Here is a 12,694-nt window from a genome sequence, read left to right as displayed (position 1 = left end):
TGAATTTACATAACATTTTGAGTCTTCCAATCCATTCATGTGAAACACATCATTTACTTATGTCTGCTTTAATTTCTCTTAACTGTTTTGTAGATTTCAGTGTACAGGTCTTATACATTTTGGTAAAAGGCTACTTGTAACTTGTTTTTTGACACTATTGTAACAAAAATTATTTTTTTCAAGTGTTCGTTGCTTGTATTCTTACTGTTTTCTTAAATGTCTATAGTTATCTCATATTTTGATTAGCTTTTTATTGGCATTGATATGGATTACTTGTTTTCCACTTTCTCATTGAGCCAATTTGTAAGAATATAATCAACTTCATTACTCTTTTGGAATAATCATTTTTAGCTTTATTAATTTTCTCGACTATACACTTGTGTATTTCATTGGTTTTTGCTGAATTATTCCTTTAATTATACTTTCCTTAGGTTTGATTCTCTCTCATAGCCGCTTGAATGGGAAACTTTACATTTTGTTCTACAATGGGTTAAATAGCATCAAAATTTGATGTCATGTTCTTTACCTTTCAGTTCAAAATATTTCATAGTTTTTTTTTTTTTCTTTCTTTTTTTTTTTTTTTCTTTTGAGAAAGAGTTTCGCTCTCGTTACCCAGGCTGGAGTGCAATGGCGCGATCTCAGCTCACCGCAACCTCCGCCTCCTGGGTTCAGGCAATTCTCCTGCCTCAGCCTCCTGAGTAGCTGGGATTACAGGCACACACCACCATGCCCAGCTAATTTTTTGTATTTTTAGTAGAGACGGGGTTTCACTATGTTGACCCGGATGGTCTCGATCTTTTGACCTCGTGATCCACCCGTCTCCGCCTCCCAAAGTGCTGGGATTACAGGCTTGAGCCACCGCGCCCGGCCTCATAGTTTCTTTTTATTTGCTCCTTAACCCATGAATTATATAGAAATAGAATGCTTAAAGGCAGTTAAAATTCTATCTTTTTGATCATTTCTAGCCTAATTCCATGGTGGTCAGAAAACATTACAAATGATTTCAGTATATTTACATTTCTTCATCTATTTTTTATTTAAATGTCCCAGAATGTGGTTGTGATGGTTAATATTGAGTGTAAAGTTGATTGAAGGGTACAAAAGGCATAAAAGACAAAGCAGGCAGAAGAAAGTGAAATAAGACTTGTACTTGCTGACTTTGCTGATAATCATCTTTCTCCCGTGTTGGACATTTCCTGCCCTTGAACATCAGACTCCAAGTTCTTCAGCTTTTGGACTCTTGGACTTAGACCAGTTGATTTGCCAGGGTCTCTTGGGCCATCAGCCACAGACTGAAGGCTGCACTATGTCGTGTTGGCTTCCTGACCTTTGAGGTTTTGGAACTCAAACTAGCTAATACAGTGGTCATATTGATAAAGTTACATGTAATATTGAATGTGATGTATAATAGGTCAAACACTGTTCAGAATTTCTATGGTCTTACTTGTGTGTGTGTGCGCGTGTGTGAGTTCTTTCAGCCCACTGGGCTGTGTTAAAGGTGAATGACCTCAACTATGATAAAATATCTCTCTTTAGTAATGCATCTTGTCTTAATGCAGACCTTGTTCTAATAATTAAATTAGCTTTCTTTTGGTATTTCACTTTTTTACTTTCAATTTTGTGTGTCTTTTTAACTTTAGATTCGACTCTTAAAAGTACCATATAGTCATACAGTTTTGTTTTTAAGTAATCTGAAAATACTTTTACTTGGGGTATTTACTCCATTTACATTTAATCTAATTTCTGATATAGTTATGCTCATTTCCACTACTTTTCATTTCAGTCCTGTTTTGTTTTCATCTCTTAATACTATTCCATTTCCTTCTATTTACTTGTTATAGAATTTTTTATGGATTATCTTAGAAATTACAACATACATTATTCTTTTACCACAATTCAAATTACACACTTTCATAGTGCTAACAATACATTTTTAACTTCATTTATCCTTTCCTTTTCCATTGTGTAATTTGTGAACTTTAGATATGCTGAATTTTAAAATAACACAAGGCATTCAATAATTGTCCATTTGCTCAAATATTTGTCTTCCTTGTCCATTTTCATGTCTTCATCTATGATTATTGCCTTTCTTCCTGACCACAAATCTCCTTAATTTTTTTAAGTCTTTCTATTAAAAGACACAGAATCTAATACGAGTGGTTATTTTCTTTTAACACATTAAAGATGTATTTCCAAATGGAGAGTGACATTAGCACGATGGCAAAATGGAAAGTCCTAGACTCTCCTTCCCCCAACAGGGACACCAGATCAACAATAATACATAACCGGTTCCCTTTGGGAGACTTACAGAAACCAGTTAACAGGCTCCTGCAACCCAAATAAGAGGAAATCAAATGCCTCAAAGCTGGTAGGAAAATTTGTGGTACCCTCCTTCATGGTTCAGTGAGGAGCAACTGGGAAAAAACTCCCAGTTCCCAGATTCTTCCTGAGGAGGGAAAGAGAAGATTGAAAGGTAGAACATTTAGGCTTTTCAGAGGGCCGCCCTGAGAGATTGGTTGTTTCTCCAGATTCAGAGCAATGACAGGACCTGCATACTCTTCACCATCTAGTCCAGGCATCCCCAAACTTTTTACACAGGGGGCCAGTTCACTGTCCCTCAAACCGTTGGAGGGCCGCCACATACTGCGCTCCTCTCACTGACCACCAATGAAAGAGGTGCCCCTTCCTAAAGTGCAGCTGGGGGCCAGATAAATGACCTCAGGGGGCTGCATGCGGCCCGTGGTCCGTAGTTTGGTGACGCCTGGTCTAGTCCTTATTGCTTTTACAGGCGTACATTTTTAAGGTAATTAAAAAAAAAATTGGCATGACTAGTTGTAGGGATCACTGGTATACCACAACTGAATACATTCTATCCAGAAGACTTATTTTGTTAAATGACATGCAACATTTTTGTCTTAATATACTTAGAATAATACAGGAATGACAGTAATAAACTCAATTTCCACCATCCTTGTAGTAGACAAGTACATACAATCTGTTAAAAAAACACAATTATACTACACTGTAAGAATTTCTTATAGAATGCTCCCTCAATCTTTACTGAATTCTGTATAATACGGTCTTTTGAACCACGTCATACATATTCAAAAAATAATGATTAAATTAAAAAGCCAACCCTTAAAACTGAAAAGTGGATGGAAAAGAATCTGCATTTATTTAAAATCTGAGGCCAGGCTCGGTGGCTCATGCCTGTAATCCCAGCACTTTGGGAGCCCAAGGAGGGTGGATCATGAGGTCAGGCATTCAAAACCAGCCTGGCCAAGATGGTGAAACTCCATCTCTACTAAAAATACAAAAATTAGCTGGGCATGGTGGCATGTGCCTATAATCCCAGCTACTCCGGAGGCTGAGGCAGAGAATTGCTTGAACCTGGGATGTCGAGGTTGCAGTGAGCCAAGATCACACCACTGCACTCCAGCCTGGGCAACAGAGTGAGACTCCATCTCAAAACAAACAAACAAACAAACAAACAAACGAAGTTTGAATTTAAGTTCCTACCTCTACATTTTTGGTGCACTGTCTTTTTTTCAAGAACACACACACACAGAACAACAACAACAACAACAACAAAATCTCATAATATTGAGATTGACTCAGTAATATTTTTCTTTAGAAATATTGGTATTATAATTTTAATTAATTTGTTTAAACTAGGAGTAGGGAGAGGGGACACTAGCATTTACAATCTGAAGATATAAATTACTGAATGATAATATTGATATTGTTAAAGTCCACAGATTGTTCTGCTGTGTCTGATTCAAAGAGGACATCCGAAGATACTTCTTTGGTAAAAGTTTATTTTTAAATTTGTGCATAGTAATAGTAAAACAATAATTTCATTATAGCTTAATGCTGAAGATACTAAAATATCTTAATAAATGCATTCATCTCAGGGTTTAACATCATCACCTTGGTGTGGAACACGCTTAACCACAGAAGATGCAAAGATCTGCCACTAGGGTTACTATTAAACTTTTATATTCTTGACCAACATTTTGTATATTTTACTGAGGTGAACTAATTTTAAATTTACTTTTTTGGCATACCAGATTGTCCAATTTTTACTAATCAAACGAGATAGCACCCTTTTGATTTTCTTCCATATTTTTCTTTTGTAAATAAAAGTGCATAAATGTGGTCAGTTGTCAAGATGCACTCAAGGAAAACTGGTCTGAAATGAACATTGTCACAGTCATTAATAATTGGATCTTTAAGGAGCGTAGTGATTCCTTATTTAAAATTATTATGAGGACTTAAATTATAAAACTGACTACACTTGATCTTTTAAGGGAAGAACCACCAACCAACACTTGCAGGTATTGACGAATATAGAAAACATTATCCAAAATTTCAATGACGGAAATTTCTGTATGTGCACTTTTCAATATAGTAGCCATTTTTTAAGGCATATAAATACCTCTAGACAATGGGTTTCTATGTTGTCATACTAATATGGAGTGTCTTCTTATAAACAAATGAGGTATGGGTGACTTAAAATGGTTCCCAACTCTTTGACATTTCTTCATTGACAGGGAAGTGTCTGCTTCCTCTCCCTTTTAACCTCAGCTGGTCTTTGATTGCATTGAAAATAGAGCACAGCTCCAAATCCAGGCCCACCTTTAAGAGGAATGGCAGGCTCTACTTTTGCCTCTGAAAGCCCATCCGAATATCCAAACTGGAGTGACCCACATGAAAAGATTCTGAGAAATGGATTAGGAGGGTAGGTTGAGCCCAGATTCCCAGCCAACTCCACGAAATGATCAGGTATGTAAGTAAAATCATGTTGGACCCTCCAGCCCAGCCCAGCCCAGCTGAATATCATTGAGTAACATGTCTTTACCATGCAGAGCAGAAGAATCATAGAACTAAGTCCTGCCTAAACTGCTGTCCCAAAAAATAAAATAGTTGTTTTAAGTCATAAAGTTTCATAGAAGGTTTGTTGTTTTGGTTTTTGATCAATAGGTAACTGGAATAGATGGTAATCAATGACAATAACTTTTGGAAAAGAAGACAACATTTTTCAGCTGGGTGTGGTAGCTCACCCCTGTAAATCTCAACACATTGGGAGGTCAAAGCAGGAGCATCACTAGAATACAGGAGTTAAAAACCAGCCTGAGAAACATAATGAAACCCTGTCTCCACTATAAAAAACTAGCCAAGCATGGTGGCACATATGTAGTCTCAGCTACTTGGAAAATCAAGGCAGGAGTATCCCTTGAGCCCAGGAGCTAGAGGCTGCAGTGAACTCTAATAGTGCCACTTCCTTCCAGCTTGGGTGACAGAAAATCCTATCTCAAAACAAACAAACAATAAAATAACGTGAGGAGAAAAAAATGTTCAAAAAATATTTTTTCTGCTCTGCAGTGTTGCTCTTTTACATTTTTACTACTAATTTTTAAGTTGTAATGATTTTTTTAAAAAAATTTTGTTAGAAATGAAGTCTTGCTATGTTGCCTAGGCTGGCCTTGAACTCCTGACATCAAGAGATCCTCCTGCCTCAGGAAGTGGAATCCAAGGTGCTAGGATTACAAGTGTGAGCCACCAGACCCTGACTAACATTAAAAAAAAAATCTTTTTTGTTTATTATTATAATTCAGTTCTTTCTCAATATTTACTTTAAATATCTGCCACTTATCCAACATAGGTACAAGACCAACTATAATGTTAGAAATTTAAATATGTGAAAAAAATACATTTCATGTTTAGAGAATTAACAGAAATGAAAAACAAGTAAATATATACATAAACACAATTACAGTAATTCTTATTTCTTATCAGTGCTATCTTAAGTAATTCACAGTTTCATTTGTTTTAGTCTTTCGGAGATTTATACTCATTAGTAAATTGGTTCACTACAGAATTACAGAAAAAAATGCATTTCAAATAAATAATATGTTAAACCTGATTTTTATAGAGAACTATTAAAAAAACACATCCCTCATTTTTAATACTTCAGCGATAGGTACTTAATATACTCAAACCTTATTATACATTCAACATTTTGTATATTTTAAAATTGTTATAAATTAATCCAAATTTGTCTTCAGTTACATTACCCTTAGCATAATTCTCTTTATGTAACAAATTATCTGACAAATTAAAGAAATATAGGTAAAATCTGTCTGCCAAATGGATGCATCATATTGTTCTAGAATCCTACAAACACTGAATCTTTAAAAGTTCTACTGAAATAAAATGTAAACCTGTCCAAATTAAAAGAGCTTGACAGAGAGATTATAAGAAGCAGACTCTGGACATTATATTGTTATATGCTTTACTGTTTATTAGCAAATACTCAACATTTTATTCAATGGCTATACTCCTTCCTGTACAACACAACAATTGAACAGAGAAGTATATAATATTATCTATGTTTTTTAAATGTGGTGATCTCAGCTGGTAAAGTCCCAGAAATCAGTGTGTTTTGCCTACCAGTGACCAACAGCAATGTAAGAACAAAATACTGTCATGGTCCTCATTTCCTTCAAGACATAACTCAGAAAATCGCCTTCTCTGTGAGGCTTCTCCTGGACACCTAATTTAAAATTTTATCTCCACCCTTCAACTTAATACTTACCCTTTGCTGACTTCTTCCCCACCCCCTCATTTGATCCCATCATTATCTAACATATCCTATATTAGACTCTTTTATCTTAATTTATCACCTGCATTCTCCCCACTAGATGCTAAGATCTTGAAGGGAAGAGATTTTGCTGTTTTGTTTACTGCTATAGCTAGGATACGTGGAACAGCCTATGGCACATTACAGGAACTCAACAAGTATTTATTGAAAAATAATTAAAAGAGTACAGATGAAATCATTCCAGAGAAGGCACTCTTTGTGAAGTCATTTTCAAATAACAATAAAGGAATGCCCTCCAACATGATCGGTAATCATTCCTAAAACCAAACATAGTTGTTTGTTTTTCTCATAGCACAGATAAATCAGTTATCAGATTTAGAAATATACAGCAACACATTTAATGTAAAGCCTTAATTATAAAAATGCAAAAAACAAAAAACAAAAAAAAAAACCAGCTAATTATAGACAGAAATGGGATGTTTTCTGATTCGCAGATTAGCAGTCTGCCTACAAAATTATGCTACTACTTCATTTAAAAAAACAAGTTGTCTTTTGCCAAATGGGAGAAAGAACAGTAACCAAACGTAGGGAGTAATGGGAGAAAAAAAAGATTTAAAAAATTAGGATGGAAAAATATACGTTCTGATACATTAAAAATTGGCCTAACATGAATAGTTCATAGCTAAAAAAGGAGTCCAACGATAACAGAAGACAAACATAACAAAAGGCTCTACTTGTTTTTATTTCCCCCAAAAAAGAAAACAAAAATGTGAAAATGTTTACTACTTTAAAGAAAAGGTTGACATTAGCTTTTGTTTTAATCCCAAGATATCAACAAGCAAGACATTAGCTTTTTGACCATCCTTAGCCCATATCAGAGTTTTCATGGCATATAACAAGCTCAGCTCTAAAGCCAAAGTATGAACATGCTAAGACGGATAGGAATTAAAAGATGAGATTGTACAACTATTCAAGACACTGGGTTCAAGCTCTGATATCACTAGCGTGTTTAAATCTGATGCCTTAAGCCACCTAAATCTTTGTGAAGACACAGTATGATCTGCATTCAAAAATCACTTAGTCTTATTCAGCTGAATAAAGTCGTATACCTTGATAGGCCATTTTCAATTATGTGATGGCTCAGAAACTCTGCATAAACTCAGAGAATGTTGAGACCTTAGGCTTCATAATACCGAGAATTTAATCTTTCATTTGAAAGAAAAAAATCTATCCAGTGAAGTTCCAATTAGAGATTTCATAATGAATTCTATTTATTGCTTCCTGGACCTGTCAATTCCATTAATGGATGAATATCTCTTCTGAATCATAACTCAAGAAGAAATGCCACTATTTTACCAATGATATTTATATCAGAAACAATAAGACAATGAGCCCATTCTGCTTGCATGTATTGGTCGTTTCATGCACATCAATTGGGATTCTCGGAGAAATACCAAATATAATAAAATTACACACGGATATTAAGATAAAATTATATGCTTTTCATTTCAGACAAATCAACAGCGGTAGGAAGAAGAAATGTAACTCTGATTTTATATTGCAATGGCCAGCAAGTGGGGGAGGAGGAAAGACAGGAACCAATAAATTGTCCAAATCCTACAAATCATACAAAAGCAAGATTATAAGGGCAAACACATATAATAAAAGTAACCGACCCTTGAAGCTTATTATATTGACTAAAGTACAACATACAAAATAAAAGAATTCTACTGGTCTAATTTGGGGATATTAACGTATTATTTGATTTACATGAAGTACAAACCTTTTTGCATTTAAAGAACGTAACTCTTGGTTCAAAGACAAATTGCATAAATAAACCAATTAGTTCAAATTTGCTTTGAAAAGCAAGAAAACTAAACAAAACCTCTTACTTACAATAATACTTGGTTTGCCCAAACCAGAGTATACTTAGAGTTCAAGTTTAAAAATAATGAATCAATAGAATTTTAGAAATACATATTCCATCCAATAATGAATTTTATATATTTTACCCCATATTACTCCACTGTACAATCTTTAAAACTCAAAATAACTTCAATTTTACTTTTTAAAATGATTATACATATCAGATGAGATTCCTTTCTAGTCCATGTGAGAACTTTAAGATACAAAATAAGTGTTAAATTTTGGTATCATCTTATTATAAAACAAATACATTTTGATGATGCTGATATATCTCAATATCTATTTGAAATGCCTCTTTTGGAAATACACAAGAAATGTCACTAGAATATATTCATAATTCATTTCAGTCAAAGAGTTTTATCCAGCTTAAGCAGTTATTACTCAATTTTTAAATGTTTTATTTTAGATGAAGGGTGTACGTGTGCAGGTTTGCTAAATGGGTGTATTGCACAATGTTGAGGTCTGGACTTTCAGTGAAACCATCAATCAAATAGTGAACATAGTATCTAACAGGTAGTGTTTCAACCCTCACCTCCTTCCCATCCCTCTTTTGGAATCCCTAGTGTCTACTATTTCTATTTTTATGTCCATGTGTACTCACTGTTTAGCTCCTGCTTATAACAGAACAGCTGGTATTTTATTTTCTGTTTCTGAGTTAGTTCACTTAGGATGATGGCCTCCAGTTTCATCCATGGTTGCTGCAAAGAACATAATTTCATTCTTTTTTATGGCTGCATAGTATTCTATGGTGTATATATGCCACATTTTCTTTATCCAGTCAACCTGTGATGGCCACTTAGGTTGACCCCATGACTTTGCTATTGTGAATACTGCTTCAAAAAACAGGCAAGTGCAGGTCTCTTTTTGATAAAATAATTCCCTTTCATTTGAATTGATACCTAACAGTAAAACTGCTCAGTCAAGTGGTAGTTTTAGTTCTTTGAGAAATCATCACACTGTGTTCCACAGGAGTGGAACTAATTTACATCCCCAGCAGTGTATAAGCATTCCTTGTCTTTTAAAACATCAGCTATTTCCAAAAGACAGGAATTTCCTATATTAAAATTTTCAAATGAATGTAAACCTTAAGCCCTGAAAGTTACAACAAAAGAAGGTTTTCAAATTGGCTTTCAATAGTAGTAACAACATTGACACATAAAGAAAACCTCCTAAGTGTTATATAGAAAAGTATTTATTCATTTATTTAAAAAGAGAAAAAAAACCCACCCTTATCTCTTACAGTTTAGAATCTTGACCCTTCATTTTAAACTTTAGATGTAAAAAGCATCAAAAAGAATTTTACTCTTTTTCACTTCCCTCGAATGTTTCATTAAAATTATCTCAATTTTGGCCTGTAAAACAAAAATATTTCTAATTCTAGAAACTATAATTTCAAAACAAGTCCTATTTAACAAAGGCATACATGATACCTGTAGAGGGACAGATTCTGATTTTTGGATATGACAGAAAAAGAATTTTAATTTGGGAGAAATCATTAAGCATCCACAAAACTTTAAATACACATAGGCAACACAAATAAATTGCTTACTCTGCTGAACTTTCAAAATGAATTTTAATCTCATTCCAAAAAGAAATAAAATTTCTAGATACAAATACATCTCATTCAAAACACTTTTTAAACATACATTCTGCAACTTAAAATATTATAAGGATTCAATATTTTCATCTTTTATAATCTCAATATATTATATATTTAATATATAATATATATACAATACATACAGGTAGTCAGCAGGTTTACAAAGTAATTTCTTCAAAGTCTGATCAGTATTGATAAATATTTTTAGACTATTAAAAGCAACCATTTAGGATGATAGAATGAAATAAAATACGGCAGGTCCAAACCTAATGGCAAGATTACAAGTGTTCATATGGCCAATCATTTTAAAAGAACCCTCAAGTTGGGTAGAATATGTTTTAAAATAATACTCTTGCTACTCTCAAGCAGCAGTAGTTATAGCTATTAAGCATATTCATCTCCATTAAATTTAAAATAACTTTGCAGCTTTCTTTACTGTAATATACAGTAGCTATCTCTTCCTTTCTGTTGGATTTTATCATTTCAAGAGTAACTAATATATTACCAACAGAAGAGACTTTAGCCCCTTTCCCTCCCCTAAAGCATGGCTCAGTTTGAAGATTGTTCTACAGGCAGCCACTATGACCATCAACAGTACCAAAATACCATTAAAAGCAATCAATAACTAGAGTCACATGAGATGTTTCGAAGACTGCTGGAGGTTTCTGTAAACCAAGGTAATCAGAAGTATTACCCTTGTAGATAGCCCTCTCATACCAGTAAATACAGAGTTAAAATTTCAATGCCACAGTGTAACAGTTAACAATCTATTTTGTAATTTTAAATATTATAACATTAATTCACCCTGAGAATACAGAGGACACATTTAATACAAAATATTCTGATATGTTTTTTTTTTTTTTTCCTTTATATTTGCTTTCTTCTGGTTTTCATCATCAGCCCTTCAAGGGCACAAATATTTGAATTTAAAGTGTGATTTGGATATGCTTTTTTGTCAACTGAGCTTCATGCCACAGTCAGATATTGGTGATAGAAAAGCCCAAAAAGGCTTGTAGAAAAGAGGCAAGCAGCAATCCACCAGGTCAGAAAAGACAGAAGTCCTCGAAAAAGCAGAGGAGTAAAAATATTTTTTAAGCTGCTCAATGCCACTGTTATTTGTGTAACAGTTACTTTCATCTTCCCTTCAGCTGATGGTAATTCAGAGTAAACAGAATTGGAAAGTAGACTATTATCCACTGGTAAGGTAGAGATAGATTCTGGATAAATACCCCAGGAATGATTACCTAGAAAATTGAAGACACAAAATTTGAAGAGTAAGTAATTCCAAAGCTTTTTACTAAAAACGAATCTTTACTATATTTGAGGTTAACAGTAAGTTTAGTTTAGCGGCATAGTAAATCATTTTATGTTGAAAATAAAGTAAAATAATAATCCTTCTAGATATGTAAATAATTAACCTATCTGGCCTCATCAGTAAAGGTACACATAAAAGCAAAATGTCTGACACACTTTTAATTAACTGCACTAAAAATGGGTAAAATAACAAAAACAACTTTCTCACTGTAGAAGAAATGAATCAGCTAACTCTACTGGAGTGACAGGGACAGATTCAATAACTTCTGAGAAATCTTTTCTACTTCTAGAATATCAAAATAAATTTCTTTCTCAGAAACTATCTATGATTTCAATGTGAAGACCTATTAACAGCTTCCAGAAATTTTTTTCATCATATACTTTCTTACATTGGATAGGATATGAGTCACTTAATTTACAGTGGAACGACCTATCCCTTTACATTCTATAGATTCTTAAAGGGCATTTATACCTATCTCAGGTCTACGACATCTACTAAGTCCATCCACTCAAATAATATTTTTAGTTTTTTTGGGTTTCTTAAACCTCTACACGGCTGATTGCCTGATCTAAGCAAGGGGAAACGATGAATGCAATAGATACTTCTTGAATAACACCACATGGGGACTTAACAGCTTAGTGAAGAGACTTGTAGAACTTTGTTAGTTCACTGAGAAATCTTCACCTTTTCAACGTAAGTTATCTGAACTAGAACTTACCACAGCATTCTGTAATTTATGTAGATTTGTAATTTCCTTGTAATAATTTAAATGTTAGGGAATAACAATATCTTAAATCATCCCTTTATAACACACAAAAAAACTAAGATCGACAGTGCTTACTAAAGTTACCGGGCAAATTTGAGACTTAACCTTTAGTAAACAATTCTTGAAGATAAAGCTTACAGTTGTAAAACCATGGGCCTGAGTTTTCAAAATGGAGATGATAAGTCACCTTCCACAGCTAAAACTTTCCCATGGTTCTTGTTACAACTTTTAAAGAGAGAAACAATTTTATGAGCTGCGTTTATATGCTGGTGACCAAAAGCATTATTAATTAAAGATAGAAAGTAAAAGATGCTTCCTAAGTTGCCAGAGCATGCCTACCTAGTGTTTTCAAAAGCAGAGTTGTGTGAAGCAGCATTACCAGAGGCGCCACATACTGCAGTGCAATGACACAAAGGTAATAAAAGACTCGAGCCACCTGCAACCAACAACATTCTTAAGTGTCTAATATAACTGACACATTAG

General features: G+C 33.9%; 1 protein-coding gene across 10 annotated transcripts in view; it reads right to left on the bottom strand.

Moving 5' to 3' along the window:
* Positions 1-518: 518 nt before the first annotated feature.
* Positions 519-12,694, bottom strand: part of TMEM161B (transmembrane protein 161B) — an 82,582-nt gene continuing 70,406 nt past the window's right edge. For 8 of the 10 annotated variants that reach the window (XM_003920769.4, XM_074383965.1, XM_074383949.1 and 5 more), the window contains 2 exons: positions 12,551-12,647; positions 9,236-11,374 (listed from right to left, as the gene is read on the bottom strand). In XM_003920769.4, coding sequence (XP_003920818.1) covers positions 11,097-11,374; positions 12,551-12,647 — 375 coding nt within the window. In that variant the 3' untranslated portion in view covers positions 9,236-11,096. The other 2 variants (XM_074383926.1, XM_074383935.1) reach the window with 2 other exon arrangements.

This window comes from Saimiri boliviensis, chromosome 1, assembly GCF_048565385.1.
Source record: "Saimiri boliviensis isolate mSaiBol1 chromosome 1, mSaiBol1.pri, whole genome shotgun sequence".
NCBI lineage: Eukaryota > Metazoa > Chordata > Mammalia > Primates > Cebidae > Saimiri > Saimiri boliviensis.
This window is presented reverse-complemented; position numbering and strand designations above follow the sequence as displayed.